This window comes from Polyodon spathula, chromosome 23 (genome assembly GCF_017654505.1).
Source record: "Polyodon spathula isolate WHYD16114869_AA chromosome 23, ASM1765450v1, whole genome shotgun sequence".
Taxonomy (NCBI): domain Eukaryota; kingdom Metazoa; phylum Chordata; class Actinopteri; order Acipenseriformes; family Polyodontidae; genus Polyodon; species Polyodon spathula.
The window spans coordinates 13277895-13305558 of record NC_054556.1 but is presented as its reverse complement, the minus strand read 5'-3'; the positions used below and the strand labels follow the sequence as shown (position 1 = coordinate 13305558).

Genomic DNA, 27664 nt, shown 5'->3' with positions numbered 1-27664 from the left:
CTCTTTATTCCTGTATTATTAATGTAGCAAATGCATTTTTAAACACAGTAAGAATTGTTTTGATATTGTCTGTCCTCTTTTAATGAACTATGGTGTTCCCTCATGAAACTCAATTTCCTATTGCCGCATGCAGTAATGCAACAAACAAAGATGGGATTAGTTTCACAGAGAACTTCTAGCAGATTAACGTTGAAGATTCTGATGTCTAACACAGCACACTCTAATACCATCTTATATATCGCACGCTTATTTGTTGATATAGTCTCGACAGTATATATATCTACGTATAAATATATATATATATATATATAAAGTATATAAAACATAACAATGTCAGAGCTACATTAGTCAATGATAAGGATGCATGTTTGTTTTTATTCTTTCAACTTATTTTTTTCATTGCACTTTTGTGAAACTGGCCCAGGGAGATTTACCCCAAAGAGAATTCAGTGGTGGGATAGTCACCTTTATTTAAGCAATTCTCAATCCAGGGTATGGGAATACAAATACCAAAGCAGTCAGGATGGTTTTTAAATATTTTCTACAGTTGTATTCAGAATGTGTTCTCCAACTTTCATGAAAGGAACACTGGTCAAAAAATTACTCTGAATCTACAGCTATGGCTAAAAGTTTTGCATCATCGTATATAATTAACTAACTTTGCTCCATAAAGTCAAATGAAACTTGTTGAATAATGTTACGTTAACATATTGAATTACATACTGCTTTGTAGTTTTCCATATAAATTTCAAAATCTAATAATGTTCTACTATTACAGCTTCCAGTAGACTTGCTATATCATTTTGTAGTTTCTTTATTATACAATGTTAAATAAAAATCAAAATTGTGTTCATATAGGTGATGCAAAAGTTTTGGCCACAGCTCCATAGTCTTTAAATTAGCATAATGTTGTTTTTCTTATTATATCGTGGTCAATTTTCAGTGGTGAATTTGGGGCTTGGTATGTTTATTGTTTAAGCCCCTCTTTAAAAGAGTGCTAATTAAAATGTTCTTCTTTTGAAGATCTTTTGGTCTGTTGTTTTGTACTTCACTTGGTATATGCAGATATTTCATAGACAATGTTATGTAAATGAAAAGTTGCTGGTACCTAATAACTTGATATCCTGGTACCAAATCGCTACACGTGTTGTAATTCAAACTCACTGGCATTTTAACTATTTGCATTGACGTAAATAAACTCAAGCAGAATGCAAAAATAGACTACAATCTTTATAAAGCAAATAACAGGCAGAAATGCTGTAACTCCTTAATCTTAAGTAATGTAAACAGAAGAACCAACTGAAGGGAGGTTTCCCTTGTAAAAGTTTACCATGGAACATTTGCACAGGAATTGTAAAGTTTTGCTTATACTAGATACATGCTTATACTAGATACACTTTTGTTAGCTACAATTGCTTTAAGTGAGGCAGACACGATTAACCAGGATTGGTGTTGGATACCATTATCACACAACTTGAATCAATATTTTGGCTTGGAACTCATTATAACATTGCTGCATTTCTTTTTCTTTGCTGGCAGCATGTGTGAAAGGGGGGGGGGGGGGGGAGAATAGGCAAAAAAAAAATAATACAATAAATCTGCCTGATGCCAAATCTCTCTTCATTTTTTAGGCTTTTATCTTTTATAATCCATGCCCATTGTACGTGCATTTAGAAAGCGGGATTTCGCTTGACTTTCACTTCTGTGAGAGACTTAAAACACACTTAAGTAAGACAATAACTTGTGGCATCCATACAAATAAATGGTAGTGCTGAACTATTAAGTACTTTCAAGTAGCCTTTTGGTGGCTTTCATGTAACCATGGCAACACTGAGAAAGTGGAGTGAGTGCAATTCTTCATTAATTGCAGTGGAAGAGCTCACTTGCATTACTGCATGCTATACTTGCATCACTCTCACTCTGTCTCTTATGATCATGTGGAATACTGAGATTCTAAAGGAAATGGAGAGCAGTCTCCCTCTTCAGTCTTAACATCTGTCTTTACTGTTTCTTTGAATCTGTCTAAATGCACCGCTGTTGAGTGTGTTAGAGCTATGGGTGTGTAAGGGTTTCTTGGAAATGCCTTGCTTGAAGGTGACACATTGATCGATGCGTGGATATTGCTGCTTCAGTATTTTTTTTTTTTTATCAAAGGACATGGCTTAGAGGTAATGCAAGTCTTTGTCACAAGGGTTATCCAGTCTATTGACTATAGCTGCTGCTATTAATAGCATCCTTTCAAAGTCAGAGGTTCTGTGGTGTGTGTTCAGTCTTCAGCTGTCAGGGGAACATCCCCCCTTTACATATACACGTGTGTAGGTCACTGGGCCCTGGATTACATTTTCCTGTTCAGATCCTTATAAAGATGCTTGATTTATAGCCCTATCAATTAGCATAATTCCAGTCAGTGATAAATTAACTTTATCAAATGTAAGTTTGGACAATACCATTTCTCCATGATTGAAGCAATTAATGAACCTCATCACGGCCTGATAATCCATTAGAAAGGATTCTTTTGTGTAAATCAGGTGGAAAATAACCCTTAATGTTATTGAATGATCACTAAATTAAACAAGTAGCTTGTGTGTGTGTGTGTGTGTGTGTGTGTGTGTGTGTGTGTATATATATATAATTACTTGCTATTTTCATATAAATAGCATTTTTTTTTGCCATTTTTATCATGTATTGCATAGTAATGCTAGTAGCATTAGAGTACATCTGCAACACACATTAGTTTGTCATTCACAATTAGTCTTAACTGACCTTAAATGTATCTTAGCGAGTGATGCACAGTACCATGACTACCATCACTATCATGATTGGCTGCAGCCAGGCACATTCTAATTGCTACCAAGCTTGTATGTGTCATTTCTGCCATGTCTGTCTTTCCAATTACAATACTGTACTTATTATAAAAGTTACCACAGTGATTCTGTAGTTTTCCCATGCTTTCCCCGTGGACATACCTTGCACTTTCCATAGTTTACCATGGTTTGTCATGTTTTGAATATGCTTTACCATATTACTCTGGGCTTTACAATGCTTACCTATTCTTTATCATGCTTTCACTGTGCTTTATTACACTTTGCTTCACTTTTACCAAAAAAAAAAGCGCATACAGAGGTTCCTCATGCTGTACCTGAAAGTTAAAAAAAGATGTGTTTAAAATGTAGAGTTTATCAGATAATAGCCAAATACAACCTGTCTGTACCAGGCTAGGAGTTTCTGATAGAAGATGGTGTTAAATCAAGGTCATTATTGTGTTTACCATATAGTGTGTGACAGAGGCCATTATCAATGCATAAGGGTCCCCATGTTTTGAATGAGGATCCTAATCAAGGCACTGTTGTTCTGCACTGCTTTGGGATTCTATAGAATTCCTCCAGTAGAACCCAGAGGTCAGTTCAGGGGTCTTTTTTCTCTCAATATTGCTAAAGGTTTCGTTCTCATAACTGAAGCAGTTATCACTGCAGCATTCTTCAAGAAAGAAAGTCAACTTGTAGTTAGACATATGCAGCTGTTTTTTGTCCAATATTACCTACTGCCTTTCTGATAATAAAAATAATCTATTGACTTATCATTCAGCGATTGAAGTGCCTCGAGGAAAGAACATATTATTCTGCTAGACAAGTCAAAAATGACTGATAAATTGCATTTGATAACCTCAATTAGGCTGCTTAAACAAAACCCTTCTCTTAAAAATGAATATGAAATAACCCTCAGATTAGCTCATGTCGGCTTTAAAAATGAGCAAATGTTGTTTATGTGATCGTTTACTGTTGTGCCTAAAGGAAAGCCTACCTCTTGTAATAGCAGTAATAAATGGGCAGTGTTTTATGCCAGTTTAAATGCATGAGATTCTTTTTCTGGGTTGCAGTTGGTGTTATGCCTTTAGGTAAAACAAAAAAAAAAAATCATAGTATCTAAATTAGAGCGTACGTTTATTTTCACTGAGGGGGGCTGATGTGAAAGTTTTTTTAACAGCTGAAAAAATAGATTCTTCATCCAGCCTGCATCTGTGAATCCCATTTCTCTCTCAGGATCTGCATTATAGCAGCTGCACTATGAGCCATTATCTAGATATCTGGGGACAGTACCATCCACTTACACCATCCACCTGGGTTTAGCAGCCCTCTTCTCCAGTGGAACTGTACATTATTTGTAATTGGAAGTAGCTCTGTCATTCGACTTCTCGTTTGTGAAAAACTGGAATTAAAATCATAAAGATCATTTCACGTCTCGCCTGCCATGTTCCTTTCTGTTATATTAATGTACAAAGCATTTCCCACAGTGTGAAGTTCGATTGGCTTGCCTGGTGAAAGCATGGCATGGCGTATCGGTTAGTCATAGTCAGGGAAGCACAAGCTTGTGTCCTGGCTGTGCAAAATTGACGGTCTTCACTGCGGATTCCAGGTGTTTCCATGTTTGCTCTGATCAATGTACTCTTAATAAACAGTCACATCTTTTACTAATACTAATATAATACAAAAAATATAATAATGGCTCACTTCCCTTATATGCTCCAACATGTTTACAGGTAGCTATAACATGGTCATGTTTTGGGTTAAAACATTTTTTTCAAATGAGCATTAAGTGAGTGATTCTTATATTTTCTTCTAACTTACAACTTAAATTCTTCCTTATATAGTCACACAAAGCAACATACTGTACACTATTTACTGACCTACATGGGTTTACACCTCTAAATTCGCCTGCATCCAGAGTGGTTTACTTTGCTGTTTATATCCATGGTTGCTTAGATGTAATGCAGAAATATACAACCCTTTATAAGGTTTTCAGCGACGTTTAGCACACAGCTTTTATAAGAAGACAGAAATCCAATACCATTGACTATGTTGTTGCGATGTGTATTGTGCGATCATACGCAATGTGAAGTATCAGTCCTGTCTTTTGTTCTCAAGCTGTAAGCTAGTTGCACCATTGCTCTCCTAAGCCCTTAAAGTCACTCTCTTAATTAATCCAGCCAATTACCCGACTGCAAGAGTGCGCTTTATTAGCTTTTTAAGGGCAGACACTGGCAAAACAGTGAGTGCTTTTTTAAGTGCAAGCTCTCATCCATTTAGTCTAATTGCTTCATTAGGACATAATTAATTGGTATTTCAGACAGAGGCAGCAGTATGAAAGACCCTTGCTTATTAATTCCCACCAGCTCAGTCAGTAAGACCATGGCCTTGTAACTTAATTAGGAGCAGTGATGACACACACGCTTACAATACAGTGTGTGTCTCAGCCATTTAACACATTCCTTTCCTTTTTAGTCTCAATTGTAATACAGTAGTGTGCAAATTTATTAGAACATCCCATTGCTTCTGTTGTTTTGATGTGTTGTGCCAATGAAATCAAACCACAGTAACTGGACTTCTTGGAAAGTTGTTAAAATAAACTAGTGATTGCTTAATGTCATTGATTGCTTTACAACAGTAAGAGAAAAGGAACACATAGCCACAAATGATAAATTGCATGAGACTTTTTAGAAGTTGTTTAAGATGCCTAATTAAAGCACAAAGTGGTGTAGCATTTATACACAAGTCCCTATTGTTGCTATATCGCTGACTGAAAATTGAAATTCTACCACCCTGAGGTTTTCATGCAGGTACAGTTGGTATATAAAGGATATAACTGAGGTGTTATTTGCACACTATCGTACTGTATATAGAATTCATACTAACAAAATACTTCTGGTTGGTTGTTTACTACTTTTGCCAGTCAAGAGCAGTGCTACAGGGAAAATCTCTAAACAAGCAGCACTTTAATCTTTTTTGGTTTTCCAGAAATTTCGTTTTTCAAGTCATCCTGGGCCAAAAAAAGGCCCCATTGATATTAAACCATCATTACATTTATAAAACCAGCATGATTAGCTGAAAACCAGTTTTGTCAAGTCTGAAACCAGTCATGGCCGTTGCTAAGGTTAATGTAGACAAACTATTGAGCTTGGTTTTAAACTGATGTTCAACAATATCCATTACCCTACACAATAAAACATGATATACTGCACTGTGATGACCTCTGACACTGGTCTGTCTTACTCGTCTTACCAGCAGTACATATATGTCATTGCTATCTCTTTGAGACAATGTCAAACACTAAAGATACAAAAAGAGATGCAGGAGTATTAAAACATATTTCTTGTCTCAAAAGAGCGCCTAACAACATGTACAACGTATATCTAAGCAAGCAAAAGATTACGCTAGTTAAGTGTGATATAGCATACCCATACCAAGTTGATCTTTAAGTGTAGCATTGCATTTGATTTGTCAAAACTAGACAGCAGGTTATGGTGTGGGAAACAAGTCTGCCTTTTCAGATTAGGAGGGAAATCTGTCAGGACAATATGAATCTGTTAATGATAGTTCAGAGTCCTTGTAGTGGGAGCTGTTGACACAGAGGCAATAAGCTCCTGCTTTGCAGGATTCATAGGCACGGCTGTGGCGTCATATTAAAGTTCATTGGTCAACTCTTTTTGGCGTGTAATAATATATTATACTGAGCTTGTGATCAAAACTGCAACAGTAAATAGATGCTTTTGTAAATGCTATCCCTGCCATTTCATTTTTTCCATCAGTAATAATGACGCTTCATACAAACTATTGCATTTCACATTTATTTTTTTCTATCGTGACCTGAAAATTGTGAAACATAACAAATTTGTGACTTTAAGGTTTCATTACACTAGTGTTTAGAGATCTGGTAGTCTGGTAATGTTAAAAACGGTTCCTTTTATTTTTTTATTTATTTCCTCACGAACTAGGATTTAACATTTCAAGTTAAGTGAGAAACACAATGACAATCTTTTAGGCTGAGGGCAGGAGTGCTACTTGCCAGTTGCTGGTGGTGTCTTTGGCTCTAACACATTCTGATTGATGCTGTGAAAATAGACACTTTCTTTTGTCTTTTGAAAGAATGCCCTTTTCCAATTGATTTAACCATGAATAAGGGTATGACTTTGATATAGATACAAGTAAACCCATCCGGTAACTGGGTACAGGTGATATTTATCTTTAAATCTTGGATACAAATCTTTTAAAATGTTGGTAGACAAGCGGTGCCTTGTATACTTGTGCGTAAAAGCTCTTCTTGTGTATCAGCGGTGCTGGGCTGTAGCTTTTGGCACAGCAGGGCCTGGGTGTGGGGCATCTTAACGTCAGCCGCTGTTAGTTCATTGCCAGGTCATCTCTGGGGAGGAAGCGTTCTGGCTCTGTTCTTCCACCTAGCTGTTTACAGGAAATGCGAGACAAGGGCCTCAGAACTGGGCTGTGGTGTCGTAGGGTGTGACGCTCTCGGTGTAAAATTGGAACAACACAAGCTGACGTGAGGTACTGGAATCCAGTAGTCATTTTATTGTTGTTACAAATATAATCAGCCATCATTCACTAGTAGAGTTCTGTCAGACACCTTGTTCACCATTTTACAAATGCTATTGAACACTGCAGCTAAAATCTATTGTCATAAAACAAAAACACACAAAAAAAACATATACCGGTACTGTTATCATTTTAGAACAGGCTGGGTTTACTGTTCCTGAATTGCTTCGAAGTGCTAGCTACTCTATTGGAAATGTAATGACTTTAAAAAAAATTAATTGAAAAAAATAACTTTTGCCAGTGTGTTACTTAAAGTGTTACTGAGCCTCCTGCAGTGTTCACAACATGTTACTTTACCTTTGCTGTATCCTGTGCGGTCCATATTGCAGGAATATATTTTCCAATATAATCCCAATTGATATTTTTATTCACACATATTAGGGATCAGTATATTTTTCAGCTGTTACCCTGGAACATTCGCCAGGAAAAAGGTACATTTTTTTTAATCACCACTGTGTATCCAGTTCATATTCCCTCCTGCAACAATGCTGGTGTATTGTGGAAACAGAAAACCAGCACTGTTGCAGGAGGGAGCGTGATCTGGATGCACTGCAATAAAAATATCTAGATTATCGAGACACTGCAGTTGAAAGCATAATGCTGCAATAGAGAGAACATGGGAAACAGCAAAGGTAACTTCATGTGTTTCTTGTAAACACTGCAAGGTCTTAAGGGCAATATACTGAAGTAGGTTGCATTTGTGTATAAGAAGATATACTATTCAACTGCTGGAAAGAAGGAATTTCCTCACCTAATTACATCATTAAATGAATACTGCCCCAATGACACAGAGTGACCAAGGCAAGCTACTGTATGGGACCGTGTGATTGTTTGGGGGTTCTGTGTGACATCCTGTTGCAGGATGGAGTGAAGTAGGGGGGGGAGGAGAGCAGCTCTTCAATTAGTGCAGATGATTATGAAGCAGCATTGACTCACTACTGTACACACAACAAATACAGATCATAATTGATACAGAACTGCTGAAAGCACAGGACCCTGTGAAGAAGTGTCTCCTGCCCTCTGTCCTGTCCTAAGTCTCTCTCCACTGTGCTGTGCTTAGTGTTGGTGCGGGTTAACTTTGTAATAGGGATGAAACCAAACTGAATCTGACATTTGCATAAAATACTAATGTGTGGTCCAGTGGATAAAGCAAAGGACTTGTACCTAAGAGGTCCTTGGTTCAAATCTTGGCTCACTCACTGTGTGACCCTCAGCAAGTCATTCTCCACACCCAAGTCTCTGTAAGCTGCCTTGGGTAGAGGTAATAATATTAGTTTTCGATAAAAGTGATGTTGTGGACAAATATCTGGAAAGAGATTTGAGTTAGATGCTTCAGTGAGCAAGTCAGTTGATTTTTATTAAGGTAGCTTCAATTACTGTTCATGTATTGAAATTTGTTTAGTTTGTTTGATTACTTTATTGCTGCAGTCTATCGGCATATTGATTGAATTCAAGTGTAAGTGCCTTATCCATAGTCATTTGTATTATAGTAAGAGGCTATAATGAACCAGCATACAAAATGAGAACTTTGCTTATGATTTTTGGTGGACTGGCTTTATTTTATGCTGACAGATGGCATTTTAACTTAGAAGTGCTTTCTCATCAGAAACTCTTTTAAAATGCTGCCAAACATCTCACTCATTCATGAAGATTAAATAACTTCAATATTGAAAAGCATTCGCTGTTGTTGTAGATGTGATTTGCATGAGATTTGTCACTTACAACCAGCCATGGCAACAATGAGGGTACAAGGAAAGTAGTAAATAAAAAAGTCTCTTAATACATCATTTTATTCTGTCTATGTTGTGTCTACTTGTATGATACATTGGAATGAGTGATGCAATAACACTGTATTAAGCTTATTTGTCACAATTTGAAAAATGACACGTGTGTAATAATGCTGTGACCCATTCCCTTGGCTGCACAAGTGCACTTTGGTTTTTCAGTTTTTGATTTTACCGAAAAACGTTTGGATGTCAGAAACAGCCGATAGAGTTGATAAAAAAAACAATCTGATCATAACAGACTTGCGTCCCTATTTTGTAAACGTCTTTTAAGACTTTAAAGATTTCAATCATGTCCCCCCTAATTCTTCTCTAGGACTTCTGGCAGACACATCTATTTGGGGTCATGTGTTCAGTGGGGTTCGGCAGGGGTTGTGATAGAACACACACTATGTCTTATATCTACATCAGTGACCTACAGTAGATAGGGAGACAACTAGACACCTATCCAGTGATCCAGGAAAGCTAAAAGGATACAGATTACAGAACTGGTATGAAACAGAAGTGAAAGAACTGGAACCGGCCAACCAGGAGACAGAACTTACTGTTGTAATAGACTGATCAGCAACCAGACAGTATCAGGAAGCAATTCAAAAGGAATACAGAATGCTTGGTAATGCAGATAAATGAGGCTGTATAATGCGCTGGTGATACCTCACCTGGAATACTGTGTTCAATTTGGGTCCCCATACTACAAATAAGACATTGCAGCATTGGAGAGCGTCCAGAGCAACAGACTAATCCCAGGGCTTAAGGGAAGAAGTCATGGAACAGGAACGGAATCGATTTAGCCTGGAATAAAGAAGGGTCAAAGACGAAGTGATTGCAGTTTTTAAAATCCTAAAAAGAGTTGGGATCTACAATGATGCAAAGAGATATGATCTTACTTGTGTTAATTTTGTCTGATCAATCTGTCTATGCCTCTCTCTCTCTCTTGAAATGATCCACAGGATGTAAATGAAGCCACAGGACAGGGTCAGATACTCAAATTAATGTTCTTTGTGCTCCTGTCAAGTAGCAGCTGCAGCGCAATGGACACAAACAGGTTGGGATACCAGAGGGTCAACAATCTGAACATTTATTGTTGGATCTATGCATGTGCAACTACTTTATATGCCACAGTGACTTAATTAACACCCTGTGTATTGAGGGAAACAGTAGAGACAGAAGCAGCAGGGCAGATTCATACGATTACATTACACTAAGCCATCAAAGTCAATTCATAGCATTAACATTCACAATCAGATTGAATGTAGTGAAGCATCTGGGTCTCGGAGGCGCCAAGGCTGGAGAACTTAATGTGATCAGGTAACGCGTTCCAACTAGGTAAAGCCCTAGGGCAAAGGGTTAATGTGGCTAAATTACATTTCTAGGAGAGAGTGTTTTATGTTGCTATACTCAGCTGTTTAATGAAAAACATTTTGGTTTATCCTTGAGTTATAATAACAAACTAATATAACAGGTTTTAGCCATTGATGATTTAAAGATACCCAGACAACCTGCATGATTGTGGCTCTCCAGGACCAGGGTTGGCCACTCCTGTAATATACGATACTAATAAACCACTCTAAAATGGTGTTTACAAAGAAATGTTAAGATTTGACTGAGGATGTAGAAATGTGAAAGCGTCTTTAACAGGGAAAAGGCTAGGCTTGAACCAGTGACCAAGCACGCCGCAAACAAGCATCTTAACCACTGTGAAAGACAGCCAGGAATGTCTGCATTTGTGCTGGTAGAGCTTTTATCTTCCAGAACATTGACCACCCCTTACATGAAGACATTTCCCTCCCCATAACATAATGCAGAAGTGTTTAAGTCAACAAGCCTGTCATTTGTGTATTTCTACTTCAAACTAAAGTATAGAGGCCAGAAAGCTTGACTACAAGCATCAGCGTAATACCTGCTTTTTTCTATATTTGGGTAAATATGTTCGCTAAATAAATAGCATTATTAATTACAACATCCTTCTGGTGTGAAATATTGTACTGTACTGTATATGAAAAAGCTACCATGTTGAACAGAAGTATGTTTATTACAGTACCACATTCTGTCTCTTTTGTATGTTGATTCAGTCAATTAAGTGTGAAGCACCGTAGGCGTTCTGCTTCTGCAGCCACACTGGCTGTGGTTTCTGTATTATTTCAAAGCAATTGTTTTTACATGAGCAAGCCATTTCTTTGCAATCTGTTCTTACTCATGTGTGTCACTACTACAAGGGAAAGAAAGAGAATTCTTCTGGGGTTATAGGAAACCTACTGATATCACATGGGATTTTTTTTTTTTGTTTTGTTTTGTTTTTTAAATAATTGACACTATTTGAAGATCTTTTCTGCTGTTTATCTTCCTGTAGTTCAACTAAAAGGTGTACCAGTCTCAAATTTACAATTGGGTCATTCCATATAAAATTACACAAAAGGTTGCTCCAGCTGTCCAGCCACCTATGGTTAGCCTCGCCATTTATCTGCAAGCTAATGCATGGGCAGGGGTACCTCAAAAGGCGAGGCCAGATGCCAAAGAATGTAGTGTAAAATATGTATAATGTTGTCTAGTCTATGTTTTAATAAATCATCTATCTCATGTGTTTCCTGACAGAACACACATCCACATATTTAAGTGTGTTTCCACTGAGTTCTCGTGAGCACTGTGTATGCAGAGTGACTGAAAAACCTTCTCCCGCCTCTGCCCCACAGTGCCTATACAGAACCCTACAGAGTGTGTCCCGTGTCGCTGGTTCCAGTGGTGGATGTTACATCTGATGAAGATGAAGGGAAGAGTTCAGGGGAGGAGGATTCCCTGGTGGAACACAACAAGGTGAGACAGGTGATTTCCATTGGGGCTTCATCATTCTGGCAGCTTTGAAGACATTAGAAAATTGAAATCAGTGTTTTCTGTTACGTTATGATTCTCACAGATATTTTATTTATTTTAGAACTTATTCATAAGCTATATTCATATAGTGATTCATACAGTGTATACTTGAGGACTCTTTAAGCATTTCACAGGTTTATTTGTCATTAAATCTGATGTGAAAAACCTGTATGATTATAACAGGAGATGTTCTTGTTTATTTTCATAGGCTTTCTAACTTTTTGTTTTTTTTTTTAACAATTACAGGTTATTAAAGTCAATTGAGATCTTGATTCTTCAATATATGTATACTGTTTGCAAACTGTTTAACTACAGTAGTTAAAACATATGTGGATTTGTAAAAGAAAACTGGTCTCAAAAACCAAACCACAGTGACGGAATTCTCAGTAGTCAACTGCTTGTTTTCCTCTCTGATTATGCTTTATTTGAGTCAGACACCATGTGGCCTTCATGACACTACAGGGCTACTTAATACTGTATACCTACATGCCGAGGAAAAACCCACTTTGTATAAATGACATGTCATAACACTTCTTACAAACCAAAAGTACTAAAATTGAAAATTAATTTCAGGCGTATTTTCAGCCGTCAACAAACGAATGACAGTATATCAACACGGGGACACTAGTTTACCACGACGCCTGAAATACTTGGTCCATATTGGTTTTGTTAAACCATGAAAGACAGCTAGATCTGCATGCAGTTTCCAGCAGCAGTAGAAGGAGATTCAGATCTCGAGGCTCTTTTCTTCATGATTTCTATGTCTCTGTTTTTGGATTGGAGAGCTTTCTGAAGGACGGTGACAGATGTTTTTTATTTAGATGTTCATTTAGAATTTATAGAAGCTTATCTTTAGAAAACTGAAGAGAACATGCTTCCACCATATTTTTTCTTTGTGATGTGAAGGTAGCACATCAGTCGAGGTCAGAGCGTTGCTATGAGTATATGTACCGTTGCTATGGAAGTATTAAAGTATATGTACCATTGTGGAAATATAGACTTTTTTTAAAGACTTCGGGGTCTGTAGTGCAAGCTATAATCTGCCACGTGCTGGTGTTTTATAAAATTAGGAGATGGGTTTTATAACCAAGATTTATATATATATTAGTTAGTTGTAAAATCTGTCTTTTTTTTTTACCTCTCAGTTTAATTCATAACACTAACATGAACATGACTGAATTGATGTAAGAGGTGGAATATTAATTGCAGTTGGCATTGGGATTTAGAATGCATGTCAGTTGAATACAAGATGTTTTAAGTGGGATATAAAACTCAAAGTGGGGAAAATGTGTTTAAATAATCAATAGTTTCTCAAGAACACTTAATTATTGTATTGTCAGCTTCTCTTAGTACATTTACATTTGGATAACTCCATTCTTGAGGTAAGCTGTCAGAGTAGACAGAACGTGATCTAATTGTGTAATGAAGGCAGCTACTCTATTAAGAGTTTCCTTTCCATTTTAATTAAGAATCACAGTTAGAATCTAAAGAATAGGGAAGCTAATCTACAACTGCAGCCTCTGAAAACTGGGTCAGTTATGCATACCTGCTGTAGACTTCCTGGAATATCAGCAGCAGGAAACTTGACGCTAAGAACATTAGACAGGTTTAAATTTGAATCATGAAGGTGACCCTAAAGACGTGTATGATGAAAACATGAGGCGTTCTTGTTTATTTCCATGGGCTTTCTAATTCAATGAGGAGGAATGCATGACATTAGTGGATAACATACTATATATTGTCGTATCATTTTAACAATAATCCTGTTCACATTGTGTGTAGAGATGTTTTCCATAAAGTCAGTCCCTGGACATTGTTGTTAGCTACAGAGTTCACTCAGGGTTAAACAAACAGTTATTTAATAACATGGGGGGGCAACGCCTAGCCTCATCGTCTCAGAACCAGACAGGCGCAAGTCAGTTGACACAGGCCACCCAGTGATTTGTCTGTCTGCCAAATAAGCAGACAGTAGACACATCTCAGGCAGCCACTTCAGACAGTGGGTTTGAAAGCTACATTTCTGTTTAATGACTGAAAAACAAAGTGTGAAGTTATAGTCAGGGTTGCAAATATACTCAATAGCTTTTCAACACCAGTCAACTTGTGCTCTGGGTTTTTGTTTCAATGAGAAACTATTTATTTATTTATTTATTTATTTATTCATCAAGCCCCCGAGATGAAATTGCAGCATTTGTGTTACACTGCTTTGTAATGTGCATCTCATAGGATCTGTGTTTTTTATTGTTTTCTATTTTCTGTTTATGAACTTAACAAAGCAACACCGGGTGGCACTGAGAAGCAAAAGACCACCTGTTCCTGTCACCATTACACAGTACAGACATTATCGGTGACAGGGTGCAGCCACGCTACCAAAACCCACCACTAGAGGCGCTCTCACACAAGCTATCTATCTATCTATCTATCTATCTATCTATCTATCTATCTATCTATCTATGTATCTATCAGTAATGTAGGTACACAAAAATGTGAATAATTGATGATTTATTTTTTATATCAGGACATTTCGGACTATAGGTCCTTCTTCAGCTTATTTACATCATTGCTTTTTCCTTCCAGCTGAAGAAGAACTTGTAGTCTGAAACATCCTGATATAATTATTATTTTTTTTTTTTTTTTTTGTATCTACATTACCTTTTTCTTTGTTAAATCCATAGTGGCCCTAGAGCCTATTGACAGTGATATGGCAGGTGTTTCTTTTTTTTCATTTAAACCCAGTATGAAATACAAATAAGAACTAGAAGAATATAGTAAGAGTGCAAGGCTTTCTGTAAATGTGTTTATAACACCTTTACATCTTCTTGTTTATAGCATGCATTATCTTCTTGTTTATAACATGCATTATCTCCTTGTTTATAACATGTATTATCTCCTTGTTTATAACATGCATTATCTCCTTGGGTGCTTGCAGCTCCCACACTGTTTTTATAAGTTTTCTTGTGTTGGGTTTTTATGTTTATTTCTATGAAATATTGTGACTCTTGTGAACAACTTGAAGACTATTGTTATTTCTATGAACATTATCATTTGCACATTGGTGTGATTTGTTTTGGAAGTCAAACATACTTTTAGTTTTATATTCACTTTAAAATCTGACATAAACCACTGGGGACATGTGACTACTAATTGAACCATTTCATTGTTTCTCTTTGCAGACTGATGGGCAATCAAGAGCTTTTTATATAGCAAAGGAACTGGTGGACTCTGAGAAAGTGTAAGTATGCAAAATAAATAAGCGTGTTAGGCTGGGTCACTTGCTGGTATTACAATAAAATATGATAACCACCTCATCATAATTGTGTCTACCTCCCTCACTTCCATTTTTGTACAACAAAAGAAAAAATGTGTAGATTGCCTGTAAAAACATGTAAGAACATTTACGAACCAGAGGAGGCCTTTCAGGCCATCTAAGATTGCCCAGTTCCTAGAATCTGATCTCAAATCTTGGTCAAGTTGGGTCTTAAAGGATCCCAGCGATTGTCCCTCAACAACATGACTAGGTAACCCATCCATTACCCTCACCACTTGAGTCTCGGATTTGAGTTCTGTACTTTAGTCAGCTTCAGTATGAACATAATAAGATCTCACTAGGGTTATTGCAAATTATGTCATCTCAACAGTGAAAACTGTCTTTACTCTTCGTCTTTTGTGGCTATACATATAGGTCGTCTCCAGTTTATATTTAAGTGCAGGTGGATCTAGCGATACTGCACTATCCAACAAGGGTGTAATCTGACTTTCAATTAAGTCAAAGGCAGTAGACAGGTAGCAATCAACACTGTTACACATTTAATTGAAAGTCAGCAATTGGCAAATCATTAAAACTGAACAGAATTCAGAAGCACTAACTTAATTCAGTGTTGTCCTTTTGGCTTATTTTTACAGGTATGTGGAGAGCCTGAAGCTACTACACGTGGTAAGATGAGTTTCAGTTTTGTGTTGAAATTCCTGTTGCTGATGAGATGTTAGTTTGTTATTGGGGAAGCCGTGATCATTTATAATACCCTATTAATAGAACTTCAAAGAGACTGAGCAAAAACAGGGACAAACAATAAGTGGAGCTGACTTTATGAGTTCAACAATAACTTGGCAAAATAAGCAATAAAACACAGAAGCGCTGATACAACAACTAAGCCTGTTTGACTGTGGAACTCAAATATAGTACTGTTGTATTTATTTATTTATTTATTTAATCAGGAGATTTATCCATTGAGACCGAGGCCTCATTTACAAGGGGGTCCTGGAACACAATGAAAGGACGATTGCAAAGTGCAAACAACACAAAAAATAACGTGTGGTTCAGACTTAATCAGCTCTTTGTTAATCTGGACTGAAAGAGAAGCATTGGCAGGAGGTTTGAAGCAATTCCCAAATACAATCAGAGAAAGAAAGGTTATAAAGGTTATCAAATGCCATCTTCATACTGTGATGGAAACTGTTTGACGTCTTCGATAGTGTTTGAACCCTTCCAATAGCCAAATTAACAGAATCTTAAGTGCGTAAACTGCAACCAATGTTAGGCTGTATTCACACTGGGTCCGTTTAAAGGGTTTGTTCTGCACTCGGTACAGTTCGGTACATTTGGTGTGAAGTGTGAACAACAATGTCCACTGGGGAAACGAACCGTACCAGTACAGAGTCCACCTAAAGAGGTGGTCTTGGTCCATTTGGCAAACAAACCGAGTCTGGTTCGCTTGCTAAACCTCAAAGTGAACAACTAGTCCTTTTGCACATGAAAAACGGACTATACAAGGTAACTTGGCTAGCATAATTTAGTTCATATTTTGAAAAAAACAACTAGAGCAAAAACTAAATGTCTCAGGGCTACATTAGGGATTGTCCCAGTTTTCAGCCCTCATTTTTGTCCCAGTCAGAAACAATACAATTGTTAAATCGTCCCGGTTTTGTGGTTGTATCTCAAAACAATACCAACGAAAAAAGGCTATGGTTTATAAATGAGAACCAGCCTAGTTTTATGTTCACATGACAATGATGTGTAAAAGAGGACCACTGTAGAACAAATCTGCCACATGAATTATATAGCAGGCTACAGCTAATTTATGTAGAGACTGCTTACAAGCAAACTGGTAAATATAATCACCATAATCTAAAACTGGAAAAATAGTAGCAGTCATTAACCTGCTAGACAGGGGAAAAGCTTTCTTCTTCCTAAAGAGAAAACCTAATTTAGGTCCTCATTTTAAAAACAGTTTATCAACATGGTAATTAAAAGTAAGATGCTGATCAGCCCGTTTACCTAGATAGTTATTAAAGAAAGCTTTATCTAGTAACTTTCCATGTAGTGTAACAAGAGCCCCAGACAGATTTCCAATCTCCCTCCTGCTAGAGCAGAACAGATTTGTTTTTTGATTTAGATACATTAAGTAATAATTTGTCCTGAAACAGTCTATGCAATGTTAAATGCAGTCTGCAAATCCCTCCGTACTGCTTGTACGGAGCATCCTGCTGTATACAGAATAGTGTCACCAGTATATAAATGTACCCAAATCGGATCCCAGTTATATAGAGGGTAGAGAGGATTGGTCCCAGGACTGGCCCCTGAGGTATCCCTACATAGAGGCTCAGGGTGGAAATAATTCCATCAACTCTTATTGCCTGTGTTTGATCGTTTAGGCAACCCTTGAACCAATCCACAGCCCTCTCACTAAATCCTGATCATTTTTTACACAGAATTGTATGATCTGCAGAATTCAAGGCTTTAGATTAATCCAGTAGTAAAGCACCAATGAATTTACCAGAATCCAGAACAAGTGATATATCATTCACCACTTGCAGTTTGTGTGCTGTCTTTCAAACTAAATCCAGACTGATGATCTGCTTGGATATTATTCTCTTCTAAGAACCTCTTTATTTGTTCGTTTACTAAACTCTCAAAACACTTTGGCAATACCTGGAAGTACAGCTATAGGTCTGTAGTTGTGTAGGGTCAAATGGTCACCTCCTTTAAAAATAAGGACAGCATATGCAGATTTCCTAATTGACAGCATTCGGTTTGAAATTAATGGGAGATAAACTCTTTCAGTCCTGAATTATTGTTGTACTCTTTTATTGAGTAGACATGAGAACAGGACAAAAAATATGTTGGTAAATGTCACTTTAAAGTCCTGTCAGATGAGGAATCTTTGGCCTCAAATATCAAACAATACAGCAGATATAATATTGTTCTTACTTGCCTTTTATCTTCTCAGTATTTATTTCCTTCTCACAGGCCTTGGTATTCTTTGAAACAGTTAGGACTGAGAAGGGTTAAATAGATCAGCTCACGGTTGAGCAAAAATCCATGCTGTTACCTGTAAAAAATGTTATTTTTGTATAATCTAGACACAGTAATAGCTTAAGTGTTTTAATAGTACATAAATACAATTTAGCTGTACTTTGCTGTCTTAGTTCAGCTGAATTAGACTCAGTGTCTGATTGAACACTGCTTTTAATAGAACCTGAAGATATTTGCATAGTACATTCATCAAGTGCCAAACCAGCCCTAACAATATGTTTGTTGAGTGACATCTTTACTCTCAGTATAAGTGCTATCATTAAATGTCACCTGTTGAGGCCATGCTGATGAGACACTAATACCTTCTTTCAGAAGTTTCCAAAATGTATGTGGGCTGTTCACATTATTAGTAGTAAGCTGCAGGTAATAATCACAATTTGTTTTCTTAATTAAATGTGTACATTTATTCCTCAAGGCATGGTTTACGTGCTCTAGCTCAGCAATGGTCCCAAGCTTCAAAAGACCGTGATATTGCACTAGTAAACCAGCCACAGACGTATGTTTTTACACAAGGATTTTTGAACGGGGCATGATTATTAATAACTGAAGCCAATTCATCCAAAAAAAGTTCCAAGCAATGGTGTTCTCTGGAATAGCTAAAATTACAGTCCAGTCTATATGAGCCGAATGAGATAGAACATTTTGCTTGCTACAATTCTTAAAAGTTCTTTTACAGATCATTTTAGATTTAAGTTGAGAAAGCGTCTTGAATACAATACATCACATTGTGGTACAAAATGTACCAGAGGAGCATTTGTAAAACACAAATCAATTATTTAGTTATATCTTTTTGTTTGGGATGAGTTGGAACATCTATCAGTTGGGTTAGACCTAATGCCAAGCTTTAGATTTAGCAGAAAGCCAGTCATAGTTAAAATCACCAATGAGTACCAATTCAATAGTGCTTAAAAAGGCTGAGAGTTAAGATAACGTCAAATCTAGAGCAGATGGTGGCCTAATAGAACTCATTATATTCTGGAAAACCAGGAAAAGTGAATACATTCCCCCTGTTATGGCCTATTTGCTCTGGTTCCCTGTGGAATATATAATTTATTGTAAGATTTTGATGTTAACTTATAAAGCCTTGAATGGATTAGCACCCAGTTATTTGCAGGAGTTACTGACCCCATATCTTCCAAATTGCACTTTGAGATCACAGGAACTAGGTCCAAGCTGGAAAATCCGTGCTTACTAACCTGTCTCACGCAGTTACATAGTTGCTATTTTTTAAATAGAGGATACTAAATGAGCTGTGGCACGTCATTATTCTCCTAGTTAGATTGGGCACACCTGCAAGCACCAAATGGTCGACTAGTGACAGCTGACCTCACGAATCGCATGCTTCAGTTTCAAAGCAGCAGCAGCAACACAGTCATGTTTTATGTGTGTTTAAAGTGTGTGCTAGTAGTGAACTACCAGTCTCAATATTTGAATTGAAATGGAAAGTAATTGTAAAGTGTGCAGTTTCAGATGGATGGAAGTCCATTATTTATTTATTTATTTACTTATTTATTTTAAATCCAAGCAGTTCTAAAGTAGATGTCACAAAACTGTATGGACACAACAGCGCACCAGACATTATAAATGTATGATTTATTAATATTTCGTTTTAAGTGGCGACTAGACAACTATTTGACTCTGGCAAGTAAGTCGGTCATTCTTCCCATACCTGCAAGTTATTGAGAGGATCACAATCTGGGGCTATATGAATACACCTAATATATACACTGTATATATGTAACACTTGCATTTTACATGTATAATACACACTGTGGATGTCATGGTGATCTACTTTTTCATGATGCTAATACTTGAGGAATGGCAATAAGACTCCTATTGCATAGCAGTTTCATGCTATCCAGGTTTTAGTACAAGCTTGATTAGCCACAATGTATAGGTAGCAAACTCAGGTGTGTCTTGTTAAACTCTTAGTAAAACCAGGAATGGATGCTATGCAAATGAGGTTTTATTTCCATTAGTATTTTCTAACTTGTGTTTAGCAGTTAATTATGAGCCGACACATGTTACATGCTACAATAATATGACTCCTTTATTTCAGAAGAATGGCCAACTTATGTTTTTAGCTCCCACCCTTCCCTCATAAAAACTTGACAAGCCAGATAGAATCCCTAAAGAGCTGAATGTTTTTGCACACCGGATGAAAAATCTTGTAATCCCATGTGACTACTTTTAGAATGTGTTTACAACCACAATTGATGTGTAACTAATTGGGAATAATAAAACCTTGAAAGATTGCCCATTAGATGGCATTTCTATACACCCGCACAGCTATTGAATTGAGCTATAATTACAAACAGCATTGTGTAAATCTCAACCAGCCTATAATAGCTAACTTGGGTTTGTAATGTCAGCAGTGACTTACAATCTTAATCATCATTTAAGGGTGTTTCTTTTCAGGAAAGAAAGTCTTAAAACAATGTCTGCACATTACCTGTGTACATAGAAATTCCACAGGTAATGTGTAGAAAAGAGTCTAGAATAATTCAACTTATATTTTGCTTTCTAGGTGTTAGATACCATTTAGACAGTATTCTTGCTTTTCTGTCAGAGATGCTCTACATTATTTTGCGGGTAGGTTTGGGTCAAGATAAACCATCTGTGTGTGAATAAAAACAAAGGAAGTGGAAGAAATTGTACATCTGCTCAATGATGTAATCATTTAACTGTTTATCTGGGTAGATTAGACCTGCTGGTTATTGCTGACTTTCACATCAGTCTGACTGCTGTGCAAACAGGGGGTGCTTCCTGGTCAAAAGACTTACAGGATGCATTCTACAGGGTTTGAGACTGACTGCCAGAGGAACAAGTCAGCCCTCCGTATTGTGAATCCCATAAAGGCACCCATACCATTCTTGTACCTTTACAGTTTGTTTGGTTACTCGTGTTTGTTCTGTATATGAATGATGCCGTATAATGTGCCTTATTCATTATGGTATACTGTTTTTGTGGTTCAGGTTTGGTTTTGTTGGAGAAAGTATAATTTTGCTTCTAGAATGGAGTTGGATGTGCAATCGGATTCGCTTCCTCATGTGGTTCCATGGTTCTCAGTTCCAGAACTTGGGTATCAGGTATTCAGTCTAAGACATCGCTGTCTCTGAATTGGATGCATCATAAAAAAGGCATTATCTGATTTGTCATCGTATGGGAGGGAGTTTACCGTGAAAGACTGGATTCTGTAGCTAGGCCCACAGGAAGTCTCCAATAGAGGAATCGCTCCAGTTTCCTGACTCTGCGCCTGCCTTCTGTTATGAAAAGCCATTGGGAACCAGACAATCGCTCATGCTGCAAGGTATCGTGGGATTAGTGGTGAGCATTATCACTGAATTAGAACCCTTCCCTGACCCTCTGATCTAAGCCACTGGGACAACTACCAGGACTTGTTACATTAAGACAATGGAGTTCATTAGAGGTGCTGCTTTGAATCTCACTTGTCAGCAGCCCTTGAACACTATCTACTTTTTTTTTTTTTTTTGAACTTACAAAAACCTTAATAGATGGGGAAGTCCATATCATCCTGAGTATTGCATATTTGTCACAGTTGTGTGGACAAGACCACCGTTGGAGATATGTTGATATATGCAAGCTTACTATTGTTCTATTGTTTATGTGTAAAAGAACAAAAAAAGACTTTCCACCTATTCCCAGATGGGAAGTCAGAAACTGCTTTTCAATGGGAATATTTAGAAAAACAGAGCAGACAGGAGGCATGGGGCTCTATTCTTTTCATAGATATGGGGGCATCCTGCGATAACAGACACAGCCTAGTTCAGGTTAAAACTGGGAGTAGTGGTGCCTCTAATTCCTTCTCCTTTTTGCGTATTGGATTTTTAAAACTTGTTTTTGTAGCTAAATGTTATGCACATTGCCCCTCATCATACCTCAAACACTCTGGAGGGATAACGCTAGGTTGTGAGAACAGTCCAGTCTCTATGCCCGTTCAGCCCTTGGCTTCCATTGTTTTGCGACTGCGAGTATCTTGACCATTATGCTTAAGACAGGGGTCAGAATCCATACCTGCGTCCATCAACACGGTCTGCTATACTCTTCCCCTTTAACCTTGTTAATCAACTACAGCCATTCTGACATCCATGTCATGGCAACAATCTAGGCTGCATGGGAACTGGCAGCCATGCTCAATGCAAGCAAGGGACTAACTGCTATGCAAGTAAAGTCAGCTGACAGTATCCAGGGGCAGTAATAATCCTGTTGTGTGTTTCACTTAGTATTTGAAAGATTACTGACCCCAGGTTTTAGTCTAGTAACACCTCCCTTCCTCCTACTCAGTGAGAACAATGTATTTATACAGAAGATTGATGAAGGTGGATAAGGGAGTGTATGAGGGGGCTGTAGAGAGTTGGGGCCTCCAAGCAGTTCTCTGTCCAATACAGCCATCCCACCTACTTAGTTTATACATTTTCCCTTCCTGATTGAGTACCAAACTAAATAAGTAACTTGAAAAGAATTTTTTTTTTTGTCGGGGGGGGGGGGGGGGGGGGGGGGGGGGGGGGGGGGGGGGGGGGGGGGGGGAGGGGGGGTGGGGGGGGGGGGGGGGGGGGGGGGGGGGGGGGGGGGGAGGGGGGGGGGGGGGGGGGGGGGGGGGGGGGGGGGGGGGGGGGGGGGGGGGGGGGGGGGGGGGGGGGGGGGGGGGGGGGGGGGGGGGGGGGGGGGGGGGGGGGGGGGGGGGGGGGGGGGGGGGGGGGGGGTGGGGGGGGGGGGGGGGGGGTGGGGGGGGGGGGGGGGGGGGGGGGGGGGGGGTACTTTTTTTTTTTTTTTCCTTTGTAAATGATATTGTAATTTTTATCCCCCGTGGGAGATACATATCTCCAGTAAAAGGTACACATAGTGGAGGAATCCGTACAGCCATACAGCTATGTCAAGTATATTTAAGCATCCCTGTGAGGGATCTTATAGGCTTTTATGCATCTGCTACCATATCTGTTTCAGACCTCAGATGTTCATTGTTTTGAAGATGCTTGGGCAAAATGTAACAGCGCCCTTTACTTTGAAAATACTGTACTTTTTTTTTTTTTCAGATGATAAAACACAAACACTTTGAGAAATTGCAATCATGTTTTCTACACAACAGTATTACGTACCGGTGGGTCACATTCAACTGTGGGTATTGCACTTGTTTGTGTTGAGAGACCATTTATGGCAGTGACCTTGACTTTGACCTTGAAGTTGACCTGGCTGCCAAAGTGAAGTCATGTCACTTTTTAGGTTTCCGCATTATAGATGCACACTTATTGTATTCGTACTTAGTACAGTTGTCTTCTATGATTATCCCAGTCCTCCTGCCATATTTCAGAAACTAATAATGAAACATGCTTATTGAAATATATACATTATCTTGGTTTAGTACGCGCTATGGAAGATACTATAGAAATTGCATTTAACAAGAACAAAATACTAATACTACCTTTCTAATGTCAGGTATTAATTTCTAATGTCAGGTATTATAATTCTACATCATATTTGTCCTAATAAGGCATATTTATTTTTGTCATAGATGGATACAACAATTATGTGTAAAAGGTAGAATTCAACACAGCTTGTTTTTAGGCACCCCTGTGGGGTAGCTTATTTGTCATTTTCATTGCGCCGTCATGGCTGATATTTTGACAGCTAATATCTCATAAGCTATTGACATAGCCAGTGACATAGTTTCAATGCTGTGGGAACTCTTTGAAGAACATCTGACAGCACCCTTTATTTTGGCCTGTGACCTAAGGTGGCGGACACATTGTGGTTATGTGACTTTTTGATTTCTGGATGACAAAGACCCAACTCAGAGTTTGTCTTCAGGCTTCAGTACACAGCTGATTTTTCAATTCATTACTGTGGGTATCTGTTATAAAAGACAGCTGTAGTGGGTGACGTCAGACCAGAAACAGGAACCAACACAGAACAGAGAGAGACGTGGAGTTTTGGTGAAGCTGAGCACTTGCTTGCGCTCAGCATTTAATGATTAAACACACAGAAAATAAAAGGTTGAAAGACAAACAAAACACAGGACATGGCACTCTTAGACAAAACAAAGAGACAAACAAAACAGACTACACAGACAAACACAGTGAGCTGGTATTATTATAACTATTATTTTATTGTTACCTCCATCTCCAATCCCATTCTCCACTCATTGAACACACAACCCAGAGTGAGTGAAAACATGCTGCTTTTATGCAGCTGTACCGAGACTCGACTGCTAATCGATTATTCAATTGGAGTCTTGGTACAACTGCATGTGAATTAACAAAATGCAATTCCCCGTGCTCACATATTATTACATTTTATCTGCATGTGAAGTGCTGTGCAATCCTCATGCCTAAATACAAATAAACATTTTAAATCACTCATGTTCATAACCCATATTACATCCTATGTACCAATGACTATACACCAACTTCAACACACTACACGCAACATACAACACAGGAATACACAGAGGGGCGGGGCAACATTGCCACAGTAGTGTACTGGAAAAATTAACCCGTTAGTAAAAAGAAGTGAAATTGTAATGAATTGTCTTAACCTCTAGCCACATCATGATGCAGATATATATTTTTTTCACTTCTACATTTTACTTTGTTTATAAAATATCAGATACTATTCCCCTGGTGATGCATTTCTTGTTTTATGTTTTTTTTGTTTGTTTTTTAATTGCAGGACTTCAGAGAAGCCATCCAGAAAGCGAATTGTGAACAAAGTGAACCTGTGGTGGAAGAAGAGAACTTAACTGCAATTCTGTGTGAGCTGCCACAAGTCTATGAGCTGCACCAGGACATTCTCAAGGAGTTGGAGGAGAGAATCAATGACTGGTTAGTGATGTCTAAAGCCAACGATCGAGCCATCCTCCTGGATCTGTTTGTCTTGCATTTACATTACACTTGCCTTTTCAGAAAAAAAAATTTGTGTTGTTTTTTTTTTTTGCAATTTGTTCAAAATTGAAAAGAGATTACATCACTCCTGTCTTGGAGGCATTGCACTGGCTGCCTATCAGGTTTAGAATTGATTTTAAAATTTTAATGCTGACATATAGGGCTCTTTATGGGCTAGCTCCGGCTTATCTGTCAGATCTGTTATCTTTTTACACTCCCACTTGCAACCTCCGCTCTGCTGATTTCAGACTGCTGTGTGTCCCGCCTGCTCGGCTGAGCTCTATGGGTGACAGGGCCTTCTGTTGCTATGCCCAAAATTACAGAACTCTATTCCACTAGAGATCAGGGACTCAGATTCTTTGAGTGTTTTTAAAGTTAATTTAAAGACTTACTTTTTTAGAAAGGCGTTTTTATGATTTTTATGATTGTTTTATTTCCTTGTGCTTTTTTGTGCATACTCTGTTTATTTATTGCTGAACTATTAATTGTGAAGTGCTCTGAGATCACTGCTTTTAAGGGCACTATACAAACTAAAGTTTATTATTATTATTATTATTATTATTATTATTATTATTATTATTATTATTATTATTATTATTATTACTATTATTATTATTATTATTATTATTATTATTATTATTATTATAACTCAATCAGGCTGAGAAAAAGGAAACGAGTGGTAGCGAGAGCAGTCTCTGCTGTGATGATTCAGTCTCCTTGCAGCTTCACTGCTGCCCTCTTAATTAAAGGGCAATCATACACATGTACCTGGCTCATCTGGCACAAAAATACCCTTCCCATGGTTTCTAATGATGAGCTGCTTTGTATTAGCATGGCTTTGAGCTTGCTTGACCACTCAACGCCCTCCTTTGACGTTTTCATTGCAAACCATTGTCATGTTTGACCTTGTTTCAGGGAGGCGCATACAAGGATTGCTGATGTTATTCTGTCAAGAAGACCACAGTTCAACGTCTTTAACACATACCTCACAGAATTTGATAGGAACATTGCCTTGCTTGACGAGTGCTGTCAGAAATCCCAGATATTCGCTTCAGCTGTACAACAATTTGAGGTAAGCCCTGCAAAACATGGGAGGATTTCTATATTAAAGGCAGCATCAGCAGTCCCGAATGGATCAAACCTCTGTTAAAAGACCTCTCTAAAAAGCAACATGGAGTGAAGTATCTAACGCTCATTGGAACATATTTGTAGTGTTTCCTCCATTCTTTCTGTCCTATATTTTGAAAGGAGTAAAACATATGGTAATGTTACAAAATTAGATACAGAACACACAGAGATTGCCGAAGAGAATGTCAAATATACAACGTAGTTGTTTGGTTTTAGTTTTGGTAAATTAAAGGGTGTTTTATCTCTTTCAAAAATAAAAAAAAAACAAGCAGTCCTATTCTGAGCATGAGGGGTCATTTAAATTACAAAAAATGGTGTTTAAAAGTGAAAAATCTCAGGCTGCTCCTAATTTCACTGCTCTCCTTGACAGGCTATGGTCTTTGGGATGTTAGACATTATTCCCTAGATCCATCTAGAATCAAAACAGATCTAGGAAAGCATTAATGTCAACTGATGTTACTAATATTGTTAATTGTTGTACTTTTAATCAAGCCACTTTAAAAGAGTTTCGTTTTTTGAAATGCAGATTACTTTGCATCAAATTAATTGATGGGTGATAGTTTTTGGTTTGTTCAAAATTCAGACAAGTATTCAAAAATTAATCATTTTCAAAACTTAATCAATGTCATTATATGTAACACTTTATTCAAGTAAAGAAGTGAGGTAGTAAGAATAGGTTGTGAAGGTCTTACTTTACACCACGTCTACTCTCACTGAGTTAACTACAATACAAAGTATGGGGGTGGTGTACAATCAGTATCCCCTGATTCTGACTCCCAAATCTGAAGCAGCATCTGTGGTTTAAGACAGAGATCACTTTGTGTGTGCATCCTAATCTGCTCTACTTTTTGCTGTCTAAAACTTTTAAACAGGTGGTCAACAGTAGCTGTGTTGATCAATTGTTTTTCTATCTATCTATCTATCTATCTATCTATCTATCTATCTATCTATCTATCTATCTATCTATCCATCTATCTGTAGGTACATAAAACTGATTGATGATTGAAAATCAATTATATCAGAACATTGCAGACAACAAGTCCTTTAAAGTTCTTTTTTCACTTTTTTCTATCAATTCTGTGATTTCTGACGGACACCGATTTTTGCTCTTTTGTTAGTTTGAATATTTAACTAAAACATATACTATCACAACATATGTATTCAGTCAATGTAGGCCTCTGGGGAGGAAGCAAATGTGTGAATATGCAAACGTTAGCAGTCAGTTTTGTAACCTAATAAAGGCTGGTGGACTTATTTATGCAATGCTCCAGAGAGTGGGTTCAAATGCAT

At 37.8% G+C, this 27664-nt stretch overlaps 1 protein-coding gene across 1 annotated transcript in view; it reads left to right on the top strand.

The window, feature by feature from the left end:
• LOC121298190 (FYVE, RhoGEF and PH domain-containing protein 5-like) overlaps window positions 1-27664 on the top strand; it is a 65542-nt gene that overhangs the window by 9246 nt on the left and 28632 nt on the right. The window contains exons 3-7 of the mRNA XM_041225127.1: window positions 11857-11977; window positions 15208-15266; window positions 15938-15968; window positions 25035-25186; window positions 26162-26318. Of these exons, the coding sequence (XP_041081061.1) occupies window positions 11857-11977; window positions 15208-15266; window positions 15938-15968; window positions 25035-25186; window positions 26162-26318 (520 nt within the window). The remainder of the gene's footprint in view (window positions 1-11856; window positions 11978-15207; window positions 15267-15937; window positions 15969-25034; window positions 25187-26161; window positions 26319-27664) is intronic.